Source organism: Saimiri boliviensis, chromosome 20 (genome assembly GCF_048565385.1).
Source record: "Saimiri boliviensis isolate mSaiBol1 chromosome 20, mSaiBol1.pri, whole genome shotgun sequence".
In the NCBI taxonomy this organism is placed as follows: Eukaryota; Metazoa; Chordata; class Mammalia; order Primates; family Cebidae; genus Saimiri; species Saimiri boliviensis.
The window spans coordinates 27606223-27628487 of NC_133468.1; the positions used below are offsets into that span (position 1 = coordinate 27606223).

At 58.0% G+C, this 22265-nt stretch overlaps 1 protein-coding gene across 5 annotated transcripts; it reads left to right on the forward strand.

Moving 5' to 3' along the window:
• The first annotated feature begins 2636 nt into the window (after window positions 1-2636).
• Window positions 2637-21831, forward strand: SLC29A4 (solute carrier family 29 member 4). Of its 5 annotated transcripts, none has more exons than XM_039460730.2 (11): window positions 2637-2805; window positions 6230-6409; window positions 8792-8923; window positions 9153-9266; window positions 9700-9828; window positions 13398-13472; window positions 15356-15618; window positions 17424-17556; window positions 17672-17859; window positions 19175-19415; window positions 20629-21831. In XM_039460730.2, the coding sequence occupies exons 2-11, from the start codon at window positions 6241-6243 to the stop codon at window positions 20769-20771; spliced, it is 1587 nt and encodes a 528-aa protein (XP_039316664.2). In that variant the 5' UTR covers window positions 2637-2805; window positions 6230-6240; the 3' UTR covers window positions 20772-21831. The 5 variants fall into 5 exon arrangements, with proteins under 5 accessions (XP_039316664.2, XP_039316666.2, XP_074246731.1 ...); XM_039460732.2 differs by having other exon boundaries at window positions 9737-9828; window positions 13403-13472; XM_074390630.1 differs by having other exon boundaries at window positions 20249-20713.
• Window positions 21832-22265: the final 434 nt, after the last annotated feature.

Genomic DNA, 22265 nt, shown 5'->3' on the forward strand with positions numbered 1-22265 from the left:
TTCAGGAAGAGGAACCTCTTTCACTGGTGGTCAGCGAGAGGAGCACAGTATGTGGCGGCCCTCCAATGGTCTGAGGGACAGTGAACCGGCCCCCTATGTAAAAAGTTTGGGGAAGCCTGATCTAGAAGATGTCTCACGTGCATGTAATAGTGTTTGTATTATTTATATCCTGATTTATTTTTAGAGGCAGAGCTTTGCTGTATGGTCCAGGCTGGGCTGTAGTGGCATGATCAGAGCTTACTATAGCCTCACCTCCCAGGCTAACACAATCCTCCCACCTTAGCCTCCTGGGTAGCTGGGATTACAGGCATGCACTACCACGCCTGGCTTACTTTTTCATTTTTTTGTAGAGATGGAGTCGTGCTATGTTGCCCAGGCTGGTCTCGAACTCATGGGCTCAAGCCATCCTCTCGCCTTTGGCCTCCCAAAGTGCTGGGATTATAGGCATGAGCCAGGGCACCTGGCCCAGCAAATCATTCTTATCTGGAAACCTCCCCACATCCAGGACAAGGCAAGGATCCCCGTTGAAAGCTCTAGACTTACAGGAAGCACTGGGGCTCGTGAGCTTTATTTTTATTTTATTTTATTTTATTTTTTCAAGATGGGGTTTTGCTGCGTCACCCAGGCTGGAGTGCAATGGTGTGATCTCGGCTCACTGCAACCTCCGCCTCTCAGGTTCAAGTGATTCTCCTCCCTCAGCCTTCTGAGTAGCTGGGATTACAGGCACCTACCACCATGCCCGGCTAATGTTTGTATTTTTCGTAGGGACGGGGTTTCACCATGTTGGCCAGGCTGGTCTGGAACTCCTGACCTCAGGTGATTCACCCACCTTGGCCCCCCAAAGTGCTGGGATTACAGGCGTGAGCCACTGAATGTGGCTGTCACGAACTGTAAGATTAGTTGGAACAAGTGACTGGGCCTCCCCTGCAACGGCACCCCCTGCCCAGACAGCGACAGAGGAAGGAGAAGCGGGCACCGTCCTGAGAGTGCATCAGCCGCCCCCACCCGTCTCATGTCACTTCACTCAACACTTCCTTATTCAGCTCCCAATGCAGTCCACCCTTCAAGCAATTATTTGGCTCCCGCTGTATGCCAGCCTCTGTATGCCTCACTGAGCACTAAGGATTCAAGAGGAAACGAAAGCAAGTCTCTACTCTCAGGGGATCCCCCACTCCCGGTCCTTTAGAAGGGATGGGCAAGGCCTGGAACAAAGGTATTGACCCTATTAGGGCAGAAGAAACCCTGGGGGCTTCCTGGAGGTGCCGATGGGGGAGAACGAGCTGAGGCTACAGGTGAGTTGATGGAAAAGAGGGCGGGCTGATAATTCCATTCACCTGGGAGAAAACAGTCACGAGTCACGGGAAACAACCCACGCTGGGAGGAGAAAGGGAGAGGTGGAGGTAGGGACCAGGTGAGGGCCGGGCATGACTAGGGTCGCCGGCCGTGACCCCCACTCCTGGCTGGACACGCTCTCAGCACCTTCTCCAGTACGTGTACTCCTGCCCATCACCCACAACTTTCGATCTGCTCACCCAGTGGCCTCGTGACTGAACCTCCCCACCCACCGCTGTGGCTGGCCTCGAAGGTGATGGGACCTGGTTAGGAGGAGCAGCCTGGGCACCAAGGCTGAGGCCTGGGCAGCGGAGGGGGTGGGCTGGGTCAGCCGAAGGTCACCGGGTCTCCTGGGGCCGCCACGCGGCACCCTGGTGCATGGGGGATCCTGGTTTCAGCCTCAGCTTGGGCCTGGCCCCAGCACAAACCAGCTGGATGGAAAGCAGAGTGGGGAGAGGGAGGGGAGGAGAGAGGAAAGGGGGAAGGGAGAGGGAGAGAAAAAAGAAGAAAGGAGATGAGAGCAGAGGGGAGGGGGGGGAAATGGAGGAGGGGGGAGGGAAGGGGAAGGAAGGGAGGAAGGAGGAGGAGGAGGAGGAGGAGGAGGAGGAGGGGAGGCGGAGCGGGGATGGCAGAGGGGAGGAGGGAGGAAGGTGGGAGGATTGGAGAGGGAGGAGGGAAGAGACGGAGGACTGAGTAGGAGAATAAGGTAGGGGATGAGGGCGGAGTGGGGGAGGAGGAGGGAGAGGGAGGAGGGAAGGAGGAGGGTAATGGAGGACTTCTGAGGAGGGGAGGGTTGGGAGGAGGGAGAGAAGGAGGGGGAGGGAGAGGGAGGGAAGAGAAATGGAGAGGAGTGGGAGGGAGGAGGGTGGTGGGGGAGAAGGGGAGGAAGGAGGAGGGAGAGGGAAGCAGAAGAAAAGGGGAGAGGGGAGGGGGAGGGGAGGCGGGGGAAGGAGGGGTGGGGAAGAAGAGGAGGAAGGGGAGGAGCGAAAAGGGGCTGAAGGAGGAGGGAGTGGAAGGGGAAGAGAGGAGCCATGGGGAGGAAGGAGGGAGAAGGGGAGGGAGGAGGAGGAGTGGGGAGGAGCGGGAGGGAGCATGGAAGGAGGAGTGAGAGGCTGGAGAGCGGACGAGGATGGAGGGATGGGAGGATGGGGAGGATGGGGAGGGAGGAGGGAGAAGTGGCGGGAGGAATGAGAGGGTGGAGAGAGGAGGAGGGCGGTGGAGGGGGGAAGCAGGGCGGGGTGAGGGAGCGGGGAGGAGGCCGGGGCGGGCGCGGGGGGCGGGCAGAGGCGGGGCGTGGTGTCCGGGGCTGTGCTCGCCTCCGCGGCTGCGCCCCCAGCACGCGCTCGCGGACCAGGGCCGGGCGGATCGGGGACCGGCGGAGGACGCCGGCCGCGCCCGGCCCGAGGCTGGGGGAGCGGGGCGCGGGCGCGCAGGGTCGGGCGCGCTGAGGACCCCAGGCCGGGCCGGGCCAAGGTAAGCGGTGGCCGCGGGGCGGGGACGCGCGGGGTGCGGGGAGACGCCGGCGGGGACCTGTCGGAGCCTTTGTCTGCGGCGCGCGGCCCCCCAAACCCTCCCACCCGCTCGGGCGCTGCTCCCCCCACCCCGCCCGCCGCTATCCCGGGAACCCGAGGCGACCCCGGTCGTGTCCAGAGCGGCCCGGCTCCCTCCACCCGGCGACCAGCGCGGACTCGGACCCCTGGGCCCGACCGTGCGGGGTCTGGGCGCCACCGCCTCCCCGGGCACCGCGCGGGGTCCTCCCTCCCGAAGTTCTTCCTCGGACCCCCCGTCGCCCCCTTTGCCCGCGCCAGTCCCCTCCTCGTTCTTGGAAAAGAGGCAGGGAGAGTCGGAGCCTGGGTTCCGGGGTCACCTCGGGGCGGCCTCGGGGTTCTGTCCTTTGCCTGGGGACTCAGGTCCGCGAGCCAACCTCGCGGCGGATGGGGCCGAGGAGGGGGCGCAGAAAGGCGCGGGGACGGGTCCGGGGAGGGGAAGGGCGGTGGGCCAGGGGCCAGCCTGTGGCCCCTGCATGCCTTGGTGCGGGAAGGGGGCGGCCGGAAGGGCTTGGAACCCACCATCCTGCCGACAGGAGTTGGAGCAGCTTAGACCCACTGGGCTGCTGAAAGGGCAGCAGAGACATCGTTAGCCCTGGTTAATCGGTTAACCGAGCGAGACCAGGGGTGTCCTAGGCATCAACCAACCAGGGCTGGTGGCTGAGCCAGGAGTGCGAGCCCAGGCCGGCTTTCCAAGTGGAATTCGGTTCCCCCGGACCTGCCCGGCTGGCCAGAGGAGCGCGGCCCCAGAATGAGGCCAGCCTGGCTTTGGGGTCCAGTAGCCCAGCGCTTCGTGGTGCCCCCGGCCGCGTTCAGAGCCGCGGTGCACTCCAGGCCCCGCTGAAATGGGAGGAGTCGGAGGGGGTCCCTGGACCAGGCTCCAGTCTGAGCCTTATGACCGCCCCCCCCCGCTTGACCTCTTTGTGCCTCGGTCACCCTCCCTGCAGAATGGTGGGAGGCCTTGACCAGACGCAGTGGCTCACTCTTGCAATCTCGGCTCTTTGGGAGGCTGGGGCTGAAGGATCATCTGAAGCCAGGAGTTCAAGACTAGCTTGGGCAACAGAGCAAGACCCCACCTCTAAAAAAAAAAAAAAGGCATGGGGAGGGGCGGAAGCCCTGCTTTGCCCACAGCAGTGTTTTTTAAGTGGCAGCTTCTGCAACTGTTGAATGCCTACTGTGTACAGCCGAGCCTACCCCACCAGCCACCCACCCAGTCCCTGTTTGTGACCTACTCTCACCCTCCTCCTCCTCTATTGAGTTGCGAAGTAGGGAAACAGACCTGAGGGGTGGCCTCAAGGCCAAAGAAATGACTTGTGTCTTCTCAGCGGCTCTCTGGGGTGGGCTTTGAGGGGTCCTGGGAGCTCAGAATGGAGGAGCACAGCCAAGACCTGTACCTGCTGGGGCGGTTAAGCACTGTGCATGTCGTTAAATTTAATTAAGGGGGGCAGTGCAGGAGGGGACGATGGGGGCCCCGGGGCTGCCTCCCAGAGCCGGGGGAAGCTTGGATGCTGGGGGCTGGGGAGGACAGAGATGGAAGCCTGTGGCCCAGGAGAGGTGGGGGTGAGCAGCTGCCGCAGGCTCCCTGCCCCATCCACTATGGGGACAGTGGCTGGCCAAGCTGGGCAGTGTGGGTGGCAGCTGCCCACCTTGCCAAATGAGCCAGAGGGACAGGAGCTGACTGAACCAGAGCGAACAACAGCCGCCTCCTGGCCCGATGCCAAGTGTGTCCACCTTCCCAGGTGGCATGGCCTCAGGACCAGGCGGAAACCTGGGCTTTGGCCGGGAGTGTTCGGGGTATGGCAGGCCCAGGGCAGTGTCTCGGGGGCCCTTGCTGAACACGGACCAGGCCTTTCTGGGTTCGGACGTCCTCCTGGGCTGAGCTGGCATCCTGAGCAGGTGGCAGGAGGAGCATCTGATTATTGTAGACTGTCACCCTGGCACCATCCCCTTCCCTGGCCCTGCAAGCTAAAGAAGGGCCCCAGGGTCTCTCAGCCTTCGCTGACTCTCTGGCGCCTCCCAGCGACTCTCGAGATCAGGCTCATGTGTCCACTTTAGAGGCGAGGACAGGTAGGTGGGAGCTGGCCAGGGCCACCCTCATTCAAGCCCAGCCCAGCCCTGCTCTAAGCCTTGCTCACCCCACCCCTGCGCTTTCCCAGCTCCAGATGTGGCAGGAGGGGCCAGGGCTGGCGAAGGGCACTCGGGAGCCTTGAGTCTAGAAGTAGAGGTACGCTGGGCTTCCCAGACCCCAGAAGTCCAGGACTGCCTCTCCCCCTGGTAGTGGGTACCAGTCACCTGGGATGGCCCCCAGCTGTCAGGGGCTGAATCTCCCCAGCCCTCCACGACCTGGAAATGGGAAGGCTCTGGCTTCAAAGCCCCAGTGAGGCCCCAGGCCCCCTTTCAGGCCCCAGTTAAAACTCTTATAGTGAGCTAGAAGAGGGGGACATGGGGTTGGTTACAGGGAGGTGCTTGGTAACTGATCATCAAAACCTGCCTGGAGGCTGGGAAGGGGGTAAACTGAGGCAGGGGAGCTGGAGGAAATGAGACCCAGGAGATGGGACAAGAGCAGGCAGAGGTGACAGGAGTCAGCTCCAGAGAAAATTAGGGTGGGCCGAGCACAGTGGCTCATGCCTGTAACCCCAGCACTTTGGGAGGCTGAGGAAGGAGCTGGAAACCAGCCTGGGCAAGGTAGTGAGATGCCGTCTCTACAAAAAAAAAAAAAAATTTTTTTTTTGAGACGGAGTCTTGCTCTGTTGCCCAGGCTAGAGTGCAATGGCATAATCTCAGCTCACTGTGACCTTCGCCTCCCAGGGTCAAGTGATTCTCCCAGCGCAGCCTCCTGAGCACCTGGGATTACAGGTGCGTACCACCACACTCAGCTGACTTGTATTTTTAGTATAGCTGGGGTTTCACCATGTTGGTCAGGCTGGAATCAATCTCCTGACTTCGTGATTGGCCCAACTCAGCCTCCCAAAGTACTGGGATTACAGGCTTGAGTCACTGCATCTGGCCTGAAATTTCTAATTAGGCAGGTATGGTGGGTCGCATCTGTGGTCCCAGCTACTTGGGAGGCTGAGTCAGGAGGATCACTTGAGTCCAGGAGGTCCAGGCTGAAATGAGTGACGGTTGTGCCACCACACTCCAACCTGGGTGACGGAATGAGACCGTGTTTCAGAAAAAAAAAAAAAAAAAAGATACATCAGGTGACATTGCTTATCTGCTTAAATTAATGTCCTCTGGAATGGACAGAAAGGATGGTCCCCCTCCCAGGGGATACGGCCCAGGCCGTGTGGCACTGGGGCTGGGTTATCTTCTCACTCTTCCTTCACCTGCTCTCTCTGCTTTCTCCAAAGCACAGGCTGCCATGGGCTCTGTCGGGAGCCAGCGCCTTGAGGAGCCCAGCATCGTGGGCACACCAGACCGGGCCATAGTGATGAGCTTCAGCTTCGACAGTTACCAGCTGGAGGAGGCAGCGGAGGCGGCACAGGGCCAGGGCCTTAGGGCCAGGGGCGTCCCGGCCTTCGTGGATTCCGGTGAGTAGGGGTGTGGGCAAGGTGTGTGTCTCCCCCAAAACAGAGTGGGCTGTGTGACCCCCCGGTGAAGCCTTGGGGCAGCAGGGAGCCATGGGTGGTCATAGAGCACCAGAGGTAGTGTCTGTCAGTGCGGATTAGATATGCTGCATAATAAACATGCCCACGGTCTCAGTGCCTCCGCCCTGATGCTCTGTGTCCCATGCAGGTCACTAGGGGCCCTGCCAACAGCCCCAGGCAGAGGAGGCTGTCTTAATATGGGCTTTTCTCCTCACTGGGTGGATGAAGGGACCTGTGGCTTTTGCACTGACCCATAAAGCTTCTATCTGGAGTGACACATGTCACTTTGGTCACATTTATTGGCCAAAGCAAGTCGTGCCTCACTGTAAAGGAGGTAGGAAAGTGCCTGAATGGGATTGGATGTGAGGTTCAAAGACCTGGTTTTCAGCGCAGCTGTGTGACCTTAGGCAAGGGCCTAAACCTCTCTGAGCCTCAGTTTTACTACATTGAGGAATTGGGACAACTGAGTTTGAGATCAGACTTGCAGAATGGACAGTCCACAGGCTTGGAGTCTTAATAGGCTCGGGTTCCAGGCCACCTCCCCTCCTTTACCCACCAGGAGCCCCTGGTCAAGTCACTGTTCTTCTCTGGCCCTCGGTCTCTTCCTCAGAATCTTGCTTGGGCCTGTCCTGAGCACTCGGGAGGTACCCTGTTAGCTATAGCTCTGTTTAGGGGAGCTGTTGTTTATGCTAATAGTTTAGGCTCAGAAACCGGAGTTAAGTTAGGGTTCACATCTATAATCCCAGCGCTTTGGGAGGCTGAGGCAGGAGGATCGCTTGAGCCCAGGAGTTTGAGACCAGCCTGAGCAACCTGGCAAAACCTCATCTCTACAAAAAAATACAAAAACTAGCCAGGCGTGGTAGCACGTACCTGTAATCCCTGCTACTTCAGAGGCTGAGGCAGGAGAATCACTTGAGCCCGGGAGACAGGGGTTGCAGTGAGCCAAGATCATGCCACTGCACTCCAGCCTGGGCGACAGAGTGAGATTCTGTCTGGAAAAAAAAGGGAAAAAGAGAAATGGGCTTACTAAAGTAGGACCTGGTGGCCGGGCGCAGTGGCTCAGGCCTGTAATCCCAGCACTTTGGGAGGCCGAGGTGGGTGGGTCACCCGAGGTCAGGAGTTCTAGACCAGCCTGGCCAACATGGTGAACCCTCATCTCTACTAAAAATACAAATAGTCAGGCGTGTGGTGCACACCTATAGTCCCAGCTACTTGGGAGGCTGAGGCTGGAGAATCGCTGGGAGGTGGAGGTTGCAGTGAGCCGAGATCACGCCACTGCACTCCAGTCTGGGTGACAGAGCGAGACTCCATCTCAGAAAAAATAAATAAATAAAGCAGGAGCTGGTTAATCCAGGCAGGTAGTCAGGAAGGTCATGGACAGTCTAGAACCCACGGGCAGGAGCTTCTTGGTGTCTCAGCTCCAGGAAGGTCTCAAGGTCTCACCTGGCTAGGTCAGACTCACTCAGGGTCATTTCCCTTTCGATGAACTTAAAGTTAACAGAGAGGGGACTTTAATTGCAAAACGGCTTCACAGCAGCAGCAGGGTTAGTGTTTTGAATTGGGGACTGTGCTGCCGCCTGCCATGGTGACCATAAAACAGCCCACCCACCACAGTCCCCCTCTTGCCAGTGTGACTCCCACACACGTCTTCCTAAACGATGCTTCCTCTCCAGACAAAGGCAGAGGCAAGGTCATCCTGCCACCGAGCATGCTGCATGAACCCTGTACAACCCCAAACATGCTGCCCCCTTCCCCAGAAGGACAGGCAGAGGGTGTTCACTCTTCTCCTTCCATATCCTTTTTTTTTTTTTTGGAAACAGTCTCATGCTGTTGCCCAGGCTGGAGTGCCATGGTGTGACGTCAGCTCACTGCTGCAACCTCCACCTCCTGGGTTCAAGCTATTCTTCCTCAGCCTTCCAAGTAGCTGGGACTACAGGCCTACAGGCGTGCACCACCACACCCAGCTAATTTTTTGTATCTTGGTAGAAACAGGGTTTCACCATGTTGGCCAGGCTGGTCTCGAACTCCTGACCTCATGATCTGCCCACCTCAGTCTCCCAAAGTGCTGGGATTAGAGGCATGAGCTGGTTTCCTGTCCATCAAACAGCGGCTTCAGTGGCTGTGATGGCGTGAGTGTGGTGGCCATAGCCACAGTGTTTGGTAGCTTTTGATAATGTGCACGATGACAGAGGTATGGGGAGCAGAGGTCACAGCGATGGACTGTAGCCATGGTGATGGTGGCTGGGGTGGCAGACATTGCCCTAGGCAGTGGCTGTGGCCATGCATGGAGCCTGCCCCCATCTCACCTGGAGTCTTCGGCTTTAGCGTTGGAGGAGCCGGTGCCCGATGACCGCTACCACGCCATCTACTTTGCGATGCTGCTGGCTGGTGTGGGCTTCCTGCTCCCGTACAACAGCTTCATCACGGACGTGGACTATCTGCATCACAAGTACCCAGGTGGGTCTCTCCACGGCCACGCCCTGACACTCAGGGCGCTCCATCATGGCCTGGGGCCTCCAGAGACCCTCAGTGGGGAGGCTTCTACTCAGGAACCCATTTTATTCAGCTCTCAGCTCCCTGTTTGCTGTATGGCCTCAGCAGACCTCTCCTGCGAGGTTGCACCCGGCAGGGGTCAGTGCAGAGGGTGGGGCCTCCCTGAGCTCCTGCTGCCTCTGGCTCTCCGCAGGGACCTCCATCGTGTTTGACATGAGCCTCACCTACATCTTGGTGGCGCTGGCAGCTGTGCTACTGAACAACGTCCTGGTGGAGAGACTGACCCTGCACACCAGGATCACTGCAGGTGCGCTGGGCCCCGCCATGTGACACCTGGCCAGTCACCCACTCGCCCAGTTTCCCTGAGCCTCAATCCTCTTGTCTGTAAAATGGGCACACTTTTCTAGGGATGCCCTGGGGTCTGGTGTAAGATGAGGTCTGGCTGTAATGGGGCCTCTGTACCGCACCTCACGTCCCTGGGCCCCGCCCAACCTCTTCCCCACACCCAGCATGTTCTGCCTTTCGCATTCCTCCACATCCAGCTTCAAAGCCTGGCTCAAGTGGCACCTCCTCCAGGAAGCCCTCTGGATGCCCCTGTTAGACTTATAAAGCATCCCTGGGCCCCCCTTGATGGGGAAGGGCAAAGAAAGCCTCAGACCGACTCTGCAGGAGGGGCGGGGAGGATAGGGACCCCCACCCAGTCGGCTCCACTCCCCCCTCACTGGACTCTTCCTCAACAGGCTACCTCTTAGCCTTGGGCCCTCTCCTTTTTATCAGCATCTGTGACGTGTGGCTGCAGCTCTTCTCTCGGGACCAGGCCTACGCCATCAACCTGGCCGCTGTGGGCACCGTGGCCTTCGGCTGCACAGGTAGGAACTGGGGATCGGAGGTGAGGCCCTGAGTGCCCACTTCCAGCTCTGTCCCCCCCAGCCCCCGTCTCCTGCTGGTGGCATGTGGTGTGACGGGAGCCAGGCTGTCTGGGTGCCACGTGTGCATCCACCTACGTGCCAGCATGCACGTATGCATAGTGTGTAACCACAGAGACCCTGAGGCGGCCCCTCGTTTCCCTGGTATAATCCGGGCTTCAAGGACTGTTCCGCTTTATCACTGTATCACTGTTTCTCTTGAGCAGTGGCTTTCAGCAGGGTCTGACTCTTACCCAGGCTGGAGTACAGTGGCATGATCATAGCTCATGGCAGCCTCAACCTCCTGGACTCAAGCCGTCCTCCCACCTCAGCCTCCCGAGTAGTTATGACCACAGGTACATGCCACAAAACCTGGCTAAATTTTTTTTTTTTTTTTTGAGACAGAGTCTTGCCCTGTTCCCCAGGCTGGCGTGCAATGGCATGATCTCAGCTCACTGCAACCTCTGCCTCCTGGGTTCTAGCAATTCTCCTGCCTCAGCCTCCTGAGTAGCTGAGATTATAGTCACCTGACACCACATCCAACTAATTGTTGTATTTTCAGTAGAGACAGGGTTTCACCATGTGGGTCAGGCTGGTCTTGAACTTCTGACCTCAGGTGTTCCACCCGACTTGGCCTCCCAAAGTGCTGGGATTACAGGCGTGAGCCACTGCACCCGGCAAGCCTGGCTACTTTTAAAAAGTTGTTTGTAGAGACGGGGTCTCTGTATATTGCCCAGACTAGTCTTGAACTTTTTTTTTTTTTTTTTGAGACAGAGTCTTGTACTGTTGCCCAGGCTGGAGTGCAGTGATGCAATCTCGGCTCACTGCAATCTCTGCCTCTTGGGTTCAAGCAATTCTCTCCTGCCTCAGCCTCCCGAGTAGCTGGGATTACAGGTGCCTGCCACCATACCTGGCTAATTTTTTTTTTTTTTAGTAGAGACGGGGTTTCACGCTGTTGGCCAGGCTGGTCTTGAAATCCTGACCTCGTGATCCACCTGCCTTAGCCTCCCAAAGTACTGAGATTGCCGGCATGAGTCACGGCACCTGGCCTAATCTTAATTAGCCCCAAGTAATCCTCCCACCTTGGTCTTCCAAAGTGCTGGTATTACAGGCATGAGCCATTGTGCCTGGCCTTTCAAACTTTTTTTGAAAACTACTTTTTATTTTGCAAAAACTTCAAACCTACAGAAAGCTTGCAAGAATAATACAGTGAAATCCCATATGAGCACTCTCCCCTCCCCCACCCCCTCTGTACATATATTTCTAAGTATGTATACATTTAAGATAATACCTATTTTCTCTTACACCATTTGCGAGTTAGTTGTAGACGTCATCACCTTTCTTGCCTAATTATTAATACTTCAGAGTATGTTTTCTTTTCTTTTTTTTTAAATAAAAAACTTAAAAAAAAAAGACAAGGTTTCACCATATTGGTCAGGCTGGTCTTGAACTCCTGACCTCAGGTGATCCACCGCCTCAGCCTCCCAAAGTGCTCAGATTACAGGCATGAGCCACTGAGCCCGGCTCCTTTTCTTTCTTTCTTTTTTTTTTTTTAAGACAGTCTCGCTCTGTCACCAGGCTGGAGTGCAATGGCATGATCTCGGCTCACTGCAACCTCCACCTCCTGGGTTCAAGTGATTCTCCTACCTCAGCCTCCCAAGTAACTGGGATTACAGGCACATCACCACACCTGGCTAATTTTTTTGTATTTTTAGTAGAGACGGGGTTCCACCATATTGCTCAGGCTGGTCACAAACTCCTGACCTCAGGTGATCTGTCCACCTCAGCTTCCCAAAGTGCTGGAATTACAGGCACAAGCCACCACGCCTGGCCCAGAGTGTATTTTCTAACAGCCAAGCCCCCCCCCCTTTTTTTTTTTTTGAGACAGAGTCGTGCTCTGTCGCCCAGGCTGGAGTGCGATGGTGCGATCTCGGTTCACTACAACCTCCGTCTTCCGGGTTTAAGCGACTCTCCTACCTCAGCCTCCGGAGTAGCTGGAATGACACGTGCGTGCCACCACACCCAGCTGATTTTTTTGTGTTTTTAGTAGAGATGGGGTCTCACCAGGTTGGTCACGCTGGTCTCAAACTCCTGACCTCGTGATTCATCCGCCTCAGCCTCCCAAAGCGCTGGGATTACAGGCGTGAGCCACCATGCCTGGCTGGCATTTCTTTTATAACCAGATTATAGTTGCCAAAATTTGGCAGCTTAACACTGATGTGATACTATTATCTAAGCTACAATCCATATTCGAATTTCTCCAATCATCCTCATAATGTCCTTTGTAGCATTTTTTTTTTTTTTCTGATCTATCATCCTCTCCAGATTCACACCTTTCCTTGAATCCAGGACGGTCCTCCACCTCCCTCTGTGTTTCATGACAGTTACATTTTGCAAGGGTCCAGTCCAGCTGCTTTGTAGACTTTCTTTCTTTCTTTCTTTCTTTCTTTCTTTCTTTCTTTCTTTTCTTTCTTTTCTTTCTTTTCTTTCTTTTCTTTCTTTCTTTCTTTCTCTCTTTTTGAAACAGAGCCCTGCTCTGTCACCCAGGCTGGAGTGCAGTGGCTCATTCTTGGTTCACTGCAACCTCCATCTCCCTGGTTCAAGCAATTCTCCTGCCTCAGCTTCCCTAGTAGTTGGGACTACAGGCGCCCACTACCATGCCCAGCTAATTTTTATATTTTTTAGTAGTGACGGAGTTTCATCATATTAGCCAGGCTGGTCTCGAACTCCTGACCTCGTCCACTGGCCTCAGCCTCCCAAAGTTTGAGACTCCGTCTCAAAAAAGAAAAAAAAAATTGTAAAGACAAAATCTCGCTTTGTAGCCCAGGCCGGTTTTGAACTCCTGGACTCAAGCGATCCTCCCTTCTTAGCCTCCAAAAGCACTGGGATTACAGGCGTGATCCACCGTGCCCAGCCTTAACCAGAAGATTTTAGTTAGACAAAGACTGCCCCCACGGCTGCTTCCAGGCATGGATTTGCTAGACTCCAAGGTATGGACCTGTGCACTTCTATTTCCCCTCGATCCTGATGGATTTCTGGCTGTGTTAGTTAGGATGAGAGAGGGTATTGCTGTGTAACAAATTAGCCCCAAAATCTCAATGGCTCCATAGAACAAGGCTGGCTGCTCACTCGTGCTGCCTCTCCTGTCTGGAGGGTGAAGGATGTTCGGCTCCACACCGTCTCTCAGGGCCCGTCCTCTCCCCACTCCATAACACATGGCCTCTTCTGTCCCTGCCTATGGGAAGAAGAAAGGTTGAAAGTCCATGCGGGCTTTTCACTGCCTTACCCAGAAGTGAGGTGTCATTTCTGCAGATGTTTCATCCGCCAGAGCTTGTCAGTGACCCTGGCTGACTGCAAGGGTACACTGGTTGTGTGTTCCTACTGCTGTGTCAAATCTCTCTGCCATTAGTGGTGTTAATGGCTGTTTACGAACCCTTGTCCACCAAAACAGTTCCCTCAAGCTAGTGAATTTCGCCCAAGTTGACAGGTGATAATGGTGTCTCTGGGTTTTTTTTCTCTCTCTCTCTCTGAAGTGCAGCAATCCAGCTTCTACGGGTACACGGGGATGCTGCCCAAGCGGTACACACAGGGGGTGATGACCGGGGAGAGTGAGTATCTGCAGACCCCCTGGGGAGGGGGCGCTGCGCTGCCCTGGGCTTTGGAAGCTTCTTCCCAGGAAATCCCCATGATGCGCCCCGGTCTAGGAGGAAGGCTCACAATCCCTGGGCAGAGTGAACTAGGGACAGTGATCACCATCCTTCCTGGCCTGGCTGTGGGAGAAAGCCAGTGGACTCCCCCATGGGAGGGACTCGGGCACATGCATGTGTGTGTTGTGTTTCTGGGGCTTGTGATCCTTGGTGTTAGGGGAAGCTGATGCCTCTCTCAGCATGTGGCTGGGTGTGCATTTTGTAAGTCTGCGTGTGCGTGTGTCATGGACATCACGCCATGCCTACAGCACTATGCTCTCCTTGCAGCAACGGACGCACCAGCCACCCCCTGCTTGGCACCCCATGTGGGTATCTCACGGGCTTCTCAAACTCATGTCTTCTCCACCCACCCTGCCACTCACACCTGTCCTTCTCAGCAAATGGCAGCCCCTTGCTCATGCCTGAACCTTACGTGACACCTGGCCCTCTCCAAGTCCTAGGTCTGTGCCCTGGGCTCCAGCCCCTGCAGCACTGGCCCCTGGCACCGACACTGTGCGCTGAAGCCCCTTCCTCTAAGGGTTCCCAATCTTCCTTCTGTCCCTGGACTGGACAGGGTCCGTGCTGTCCAGACAGTAAGCAGAAGCCCCAGACCCACGTGGGTCTGGCTTGTTTCTCCCCTTGAGGGGCGTTCTGCAACCCTCTGCCTGGTGCTGAGGTTGGCCAGACGCCCCAGACCTCCCAGACTCCTATCTGTGAGGTCTTGGTTCCTGTCGCTGGCTGGTAGATTTTGTAGTGCCGCTGAGCCAGAATGGGTGCAGAATTGAGCCGGCACACTGGTGTCTGGTGGTTTATGCAGCTGAGGGCCCTGCAGAAAATACTTGCTCAGAGCCCTGCCCACCCTCTGGGGGTGGCCCACCATGGCCCTGATCCACCTTACCTCACACTGGGCAGTGGCCTGTGGCCACACCAAGAGAAAAACCCACAGCCTGCCCACCCCACCGCCCTCCCTTTCCAGCCTCCAGAGCCCAGTCACAGCTTCCAGAGCCTCAAACATGAGCACTGAGCTCACAGTCGCCCCTCCACCCAGGAACACCCTCCCCAGGCTGCACTTCCAGCCCTGTCCTGCAGACCTGCCCACAACGGGACAGGGGTCCTCTAACTGTCCCCCACCTCTGCGCGCTTTCCGTTCCATTCCTTTCCACCCCCTGCCCGGGTGTCATCCTGGCCCCACGGGGTCCTCAGCAGGCACTGGATAAATGCCCCATGGTGGAGGTGTGTGATGGGGAGGGACAGCTGTGAGGGGCAGCTCCTGTGGGCAGTTCCTCTTGTGGCTGGGGCGGAGCTGGGGGGACCCGTAGTTGGGGCCGCAGAGACAGGACTCAGGACTTGTGATCCCAGGAGGGACTGGGAAGGGAGATAGGTCAGGGAGCTGAGAGAGAGGGTGGGATGGAGCTGGGCGGGGCTGAATGGGGGCTGGGATGGAGCTGGGCAGGGCTGGTGGGGCAACTGAGTAGGGGTGTGATGGAGCTGGGTGGGGCTGAGTGGAGGCGGAGCTGAGTGGGGGGGTGGACGGGGCTGGGCGGGGCCTAGTGGGGGCAAGGCTGAGTTGGGGGGATGCAGCTGGGCTGGGAGGGGCTGGTAGAGCAGGTCTGGTTGGGGGAGCGGGGTGATGGTGGTGGTGGTGGGAGGGGCCTGTGGGTGGTGGGTGGGGCAGGGTCTGCGTGTGGGCGGGCCGGTGCTAGTGGGAGGGGCCTCTGGGTGGAGGGCGGGGCCTCGTGTGGGCGGGGCCAGCGGTGCAGGAGCTGGGTGGATCAGGCCCAGGCACTCGGTGCGCGTCCCCCTAGGCACGGCAGGCGTGATGATCTCTCTGAGCCGCATCCTCACGAAGCTGCTGCTGCCCGACGAGCGCGCCAGCACGCTCATCTTCTTCCTGGTGTCGGTGGCGCTGGAGATGCTGTGCTTCCTGCTGCACCTCTTGGTGCGACGTAGCCGCTTCGTGCTCTTCTACACCACGCGGCCCCGCGACAACTGCCGGGGCAGGCCGGGCCTGGGCACAGGCTCCGGCTACCGCGTGCACCACGACGTCGCCACCGGGGATGTCTACTTCGTAAGTGCACGCTGCCCGCCTCGGTTCCCTCCTCTGTCCCCACCACGAGGTTGGAAGTACACACCACCTGGGGCTGGGCCTCTCCCCTGCATCCCAGGCTGGGGCCTCCTGCTGCGGTGGAGGCCCCTTCCCGCCAGCCCCCTTTATTCTGTGGACCCAGATGTGGGTTCTTAGTGGCTCCCCACGTCCTGTGGCCTGAGGCTCATCCCACCCACATCTGTGGTCAGGGGCTCTGCCCAGCTGCGGTGTCCCTCGGCATGGGGCTGCATGGTCCCTGTCCGCAGTGACACCTCACATGATGCACACTAAAGTTTCCACACCTGGGACAGCCCACATTTGTTTTGGGGATCTCGGCCCTCCTGGTTGTGCCACCCCACGTTGGGGGTCCCTCCTGCGGGCTCAGCCTGGCAGCTAACTCTAGGAAGCTCATCCTTCCTCCCTAGAGACGGGACACCAGAAGGGAAATCAGGGCTCAAGGATAACCCTGGGTTCCCCGAGGGGGCATGGCATGGCCCCCCAGAATTTCCCATAGATGCCAGCAGGAAAGGGAATGGTCTCCCAGGTGGGGATAGACAGGCAGAGAGGGAGGGCCAGGAGCTTGGTTCTGTGGTCCCTGGGCTTTGCTGGGTTTCCTTGTCACAGCACAGAGGCACTGTCCCTGTGGGGTCCCCAGCACAGACAGCCCCTGTCGGGGTGACCCTGTCCCACCATCTCTGGGCAGGCAGCTGTCCTGGGGGGCTGGGGTGCCCTCTGGTGGCAGCAGCACTATACAGCACCACCCCCCTCCCCAGGCTCAGGGCCAGCAGCTGTGCAGCCTGGGGATACATCTGCAGGGTGAGGTCAGGAGTGCCAGGCCACGCAGAGTGGGGTTGGGGGAGCCACTGGTCCTTGTTCCTGAGGGTCCGGAATCAGAATGGTCAGTCACCTGAGCCCTTGGCTGGGGACACTGAAGGGAGCCAGAAACACTGTCCCCAGGGGAGCCCCCAGACCCAGAGAGGGGCCCAGGATGAAAAGGGGACAAGCTGGGGCTGGGGCATGCCCCTCTCGTAGTCAGGAAGGTTCCCCCGAGGAGGGGCTTTTGGGCTGAGACCTGACCTATAGGAAGGGTGTTGGGGCAGAGGGAAAAGCGTGTGCAGTGGCTCAGAGGCTGGGAGGACCTCCATGTGTTTGGGGGAGGGGAGAAGCAAGGGGGTCGTGGGACCTTCAAGGGGCCTCTGGGCAAGGTTGGGAACTAGATGGTCTGCTTGGTTTGGTCAGAAGCTTGTAGCGGGTTCTCAAGAGTGACAAGATAGAATTTGCTGCCTTGTGAGTATGAGAGACAGCCAGGCACGGTGGCTCGCACCTGCAATCCCAGCTATACAGGAGGCCAAGATGGGAGGATCGCTTGAGCTCAAGCGTTTGAGATCAGCCTGGGCAACATAGCAAGACCCTGTCTCTACAAAAAAAGAAAACACAGCCCAATTAAAAAAAAAAAATTAGCTGGGGTGATAGCACAGAGCTCTGGTCCCTGCTATTGGGAGGCTGAGGCGGGAGGATCACTTGAGTCCAGGAGTCAAGGCTGCGGTGAGCTGTAACTGTACTACTGCATTCCAGCCTGGGCAAGAGAGCAAGACCTCTCTCTAAAACAAGAAAGAAATGTGAGGTGAGATACCTTGATAATAAAGTGAGACAGCCAGGGGAGGGGAGTCTGCACACAGTAGGTGCCACCTAAATGTGGCAGTTCTTCTGATTGGGCCCGGATCTCTGGCGTGTGTCTCCTGTCCTCTCCTCCACCCAAACCCCATCCCACTCTGTCCTCCCTCCAGGAGCACCCAGCCCCAGCCCCCAGTGGGTCCCCAAAGGATAGCCCAGCCCACGAGGTGACCAGCAGTGGCGGTGCCTACATGCGCTTTGACGTGCCACGGCCGAGAGTCCAGCGCAGCTGGCCCACCTTCAGAGGTGAGTGCCAAAGGGTCCTTCTGCAGCCCTGGCGGTGGCACCCAGGCAAGGGGTGGGGGAGGCAGGCAGGGGTCCTTGTGGACACTGCCTCTGACCCTCCCCCCGCCGCTCCTAGCCCTGCTACTGCACCGCTACGTGGTGGCGAGAGTCATCTGGGCTGACATGCTCTCCATCGCCGTGACCTACTTCATCACCCTATGCCTGTTCCCCGGCCTTGAGTCTGAGATCCGGCACTGCATCCTGGGCGAGTGGCTGCCCATTCTCATCATGGCTGTGTTCAACCTGTCAGACTTCGTGGGCAAGGTGAGCCATCCACCCTGCCCGGTGTAGGGGGATGCCATGCAGTGGGGGTGACGGGGAGGCCCTGGCCCATCCGGGGAGGGTCCTGAGTGAAGGATGCCTGGGGCTTCCGGCTGGAAAGGGTGAGAGTCACACATTGGCACCATCCCGGACAGTGTCCCGTTGAGGGCGGTCCTGGCCCGATCCCACTGGGGTGCTCTGGAGTGTCGGCTGCATCACAGAAGACGGGCGTGGCACTCACCTTCTCGCCCCACAGTCACAGGTCCCCCAGGGATGAGCACAGGATGGTGGCCCAGAGGGGACCCAGAGAGGGCAGGGACACTCAGAAATGGCTCAAAGAAATGGCTGCATGACCCCTGTCATCCCAGCACTTTTGGGGGCCGAGATGGGTAGATCACTTGAGGCCAGGAGTTTGAGACCACCCTGGCCAACATGGTGAAACCCCGTGTTTACTGAAAATACAAAAATTAGCTGGGTGTGGTAGTGCATGCCTGTAATCCCAGCTACTCAGGAAGCTGAGGCAGGAGAATCACTTGAACCCAGGGGGTGGAGGGTGCAGTGAGCTGAGATCGTGCCACTGCACTCCAGCCTTGGCGACAGCGACAACGTGAGACTGTCTCAAAGAGAGAGAGAGAAAAAAAAAAAAAAAAACCCACTTAGGCGTGGTGGCTTATGCCTGTATTCCTAGCTACTTGGGAGGCTGAGGTGGGAGGATTGCTTGAGTCCAGGAATTCGAGGCTGCAGCAAGCCATGATCGTTCCACTGCACTCCAGCTTGGGTGATAAAGCAATACCCTGACTTTAAGGAAAAAATAATTTAAGTGGAATTTGGGGGATTTTGTATTTATTTAGAGATGGAGTCTCACTCTGTAATTTGGGGCATTATTTATTTTGAGACAGTGTCTCACTCTCTCACCCAGGCTGGAGCAATGGTTTGATCTCAGCTCAATGTAACCTCCGTCTCCTGGGTTCAAGCAATTCTCCTGCCTCAGCTTCCCGAGTAGCTGGGATTACAGGCGTCCTCCACCATGCCCAGTTAGTTTTAGTATTTTTAGTAGAGACAGAGTTTCACCACGTTGGTCAGGCTGCTATTGAACTCCAGACCTCAGGTGATCCACCTGTCTTGGCCTCCCAAAGTGCTGGGATTACAGGTGTTAGCCACAGTGCCCGGCCAATTTGGGGGATTTTAGAGGGGCGATCCGGAGAAGGGCTGGGGTGCAGGCTGAGCTGGATGGGGCCAGGAGTGTTTGGGGCTGGGGGTGTGAGGGGAGGGGGCCTTGCAGCCGGGGCAGGACACTGATGTGCCTGGCTCTCCACAGATCCTGGCAGCCCTGCCAGTGGACTGGCGGGGCACCCACCTGCTGGCCTGCTCCTGTCTGCGGGTGGTCTTCATCCCTCTCTTCATCCTGTGCGTCTACCCCAGTGGCATGCCCGCCCTCCGCCACCCCGCCTGGCCCTGCATCTTCTCGCTGCTCATGGGCATCAGCAATGGCTACTTCGGCAGCGTGCCCATGATCCTGGCGGCCGGCAAAGTGAGCCCCAAGCAGCGGGAGCTGGCAGGTGAGGCCCGTGGGGCGTCGGGGGGTTCCTCCCAGCAGTGTGATGCCCCCTTTTGAGGAAACCTAGGCCAGACCACGAGAAGATGCATTTGGGTTCCAGGGGTTAAAGTCAGCGTCTGGGAGGCCGTATGTGTGGGGACATTCTTCACTCAATTCATTCACTCATTCATTCGTCCCACAACTACTTGGTGAGCCCCTCCTGTGGACTAAGTGTTTTCAAGGCACTGGGGATGAAGTAGGGACAAAACGACGCTCCCTGTGCTGTGGGCTGACTGTCCAGATGTGGACACAGCCCGGGCCGGGTGCAGCAGTTCACACCTGCAATCCCAGCGCTTTGGAAGGCCAAGGCGGGCGGATCACTTGAGCCCAGGAGTTCAAGACCAGCCTAGGCAACACAGTGAGACCCCCTCTCCTCTATACATTTTTTTTTTTTTTTTTTTTTTGAGATGGAGAGTCACTCTGTTGCCCAGGTTGGAGTGCAGTGGCATGATAACGGCTCACTGCAACCTCAGCCTCCGGAGAAGCTGGGACTATACCACACCCAGCTAATTTTTTTATTTTTAGTAGAGATGGGGTTTTACCATGTTGGCCAGGCTAGTCTCAAACTCTTGACCTCGTGATCTGCCCGCCTCGGCCTCCCAAGGTGCTGTGATTACAGGCGTGAGCCACCTTGCCTGGCCAAGACTGGAGATTAAAATGTGGAGGGATGAGGCCAGGCGCACTGGTTCAGGACTGTAATCCCAGCAGTTTGACAGGCCAAGGTAGGAGTATCACTTGAGCCCCGGAGCTTGAGACCACCCTGGGCAGTCTAAGTCTCTACAAACAATTTTTCAGAATTATCCGGGCGTGGTGGTGTGTGCCTGTGGTCCCAGCTACTCAGGAGGCTGCGGTGGGAGGATCAGCCAAGGAGGTCGAGGCTACAGGAAGCTACGACTGTGCCACTGCACTCCAGTCTGGGGACCCAGAGAAGCAGGCGAGGCCTGGGGCGCAGAGTAGATGGTCTCAGGGAGAAGGAACGAGGACGAACAGGATCCAGGGAGGGTGCTCCCAAGGAGGAGCAAGGGGGCAGTGGTCCTGGGAGGGGCAGCGCAGTTGGTGTGGGTGTCACGGGCTTCCGGGAGCTGGGAGCTGTCATCGCTCCTCACACCTGAGCAGCCGTGGCCACCAGGTGGCCGCCCCTGCCCCCGCCCCCCTCAGGCCAGTGTCGTCCACAGGGAATACCATGACCGTGTCCTACATGTCGGGGCTGACGCTGGGCTCCGCCGTGGCCTACTGCACCTACAGCCTCACCCGCGATGCCCACGGCAGCTGCCTCCACACCTCCACTGCCAACGGCTCCGTCCTCGCAGGCCTCTGAGCCAGCCCCGCCTACTGCCAAGGACACTGAGGGCCTGACCAGGGGCCCCAAGGCAAGAGGGCCCCTCCCCTGTCCCCACCTCAGTGCCTGCGGGGCCCCCGAGCCTCCTCCGTGCCAGCAGCCCCACCCCCTATGGGTCCAGCCATCCCCCACCCTGAAGTTCTGCAGTGTCCTTTGAGGACCGGAACGTGTTTCTGCGACCTGGGGCTCTGCCCAGCACTGTGTTCTGTGTTTGGTCTCACACCTGCCTCTACCTTCCATCTGTGTCCAGCGGCCCCAGCCCCAGCCCAGCCAGCGCTCTGTGGGGCCTCAGGCACCACTGTCCCCACCCAGGACAGCAGCCAGCCACCCGTGTGCGCACCCAGTGACCGCACCGATCAGGGCACCGCCTGGCCCAGCCTCTACCAGGGACCCTTCCTCGTGAACCCTGGGGCCCTGAGAGGAGAGGGGCAGCCCCCTGTCTTGGCACCCTCAGGCTTCCCCCATCCTTCCTTGCTTTTAGAGACTGCTTCTCTCAAACAAAACACGTTAGCCATGAAGAAGTTGGAGCTCCAAAAGGACCCGCCTGCGGTCTGCGTCAGCCTCTCGGGAACCACAGTGGTGCTGCCCGCCGAGCATGTCAGGACCTCCCCACATACCCACAGGATGCCACAGGCCAGGGGGCTGTGCGTGACTAGGGAACCCCCCTATTGCCTCTCTGGCCTTTGATAAGGGGAGATAGCTAAGTTTGGGGTCTGTGAAGCAGGGTCCCCACACCCTGTCTGGAGTCAGCTTGACCTAGGTATTGACCCTCATCTGACAAGGGATCCGACAGACCCAAGGGTGCTTAGCAACTAGGGAGGGGCTGGGGGTCACTCCAGCCTGGGTCCCCTGGAATACCAGGCCCTTGTTCGGGGATTTCAAGGGTGTCCTTCCAGAGACTGTTTCCAGGGGGAGGACGGCCCACGCTTCCAGACCCCCTGCTGTAACTGCCCCGTTTCACCCCCTGCTGTGTCCAGTCACCTGTCTGTCGACTAACTGTACCGCACTGGCCATTAAAAGATGAAGGCAGACTGCTGCACCAATGCCTCGAAGCAGACTTTGTGCATGGCCAGGGGCTGGGACGGCCACCGCAGGATCCCAGTGGGAATCAGCCCGCCTTGCGTAAGCCAGGCCTCAGTCTTCCCATGGGTGAGGTGGGTCAGGGAGCAGGAGGGTGTCCCCACACTGGGTAGGCTTGGTTTCTGGGCAGGGCTGGGTGGTGGGGTGGGAACTGGAAGCACTTGGGGTTTGTAGCTCACCGTGATAATCCCCCAGTCTTCATGAGGATCAGGGAGGATGGCCCCATGCAGCCCATTTGAAGAGGGAAACAGAGCAAGTGAGGCTTGGCCCCAGCCTCTTGGGGACCGCACTGCGTCCTCGGAGTTGGAGGCCAGCCTCGAGCCTCAGCCCTTTTCGCTGACCTGTGCATTTTGGACAAACTCCTGCACTGTTCTATGCTTTTTTTTTTTTTTT

Coding starts and splice junctions, on each gene's coding strand:
- SLC29A4 (XM_074390630.1), top strand. CDS start 6,241: ATGGGCTCTGTCGGGAGCCAGCGCCTTGAGGAGCCCAGCATCGTGGGC. Junction 9,267..9,699: donor GCACACCAGGATCACTGCAG/GTGCGCTGGGCC, acceptor CTTCCTCAACAG/GCTACCTCTTAGCCTTGGGC. Junction 15,619..17,423: donor CCACCGGGGATGTCTACTTC/GTAAGTGCACGC, acceptor TCCTCCCTCCAG/GAGCACCCAGCCCCAGCCCC.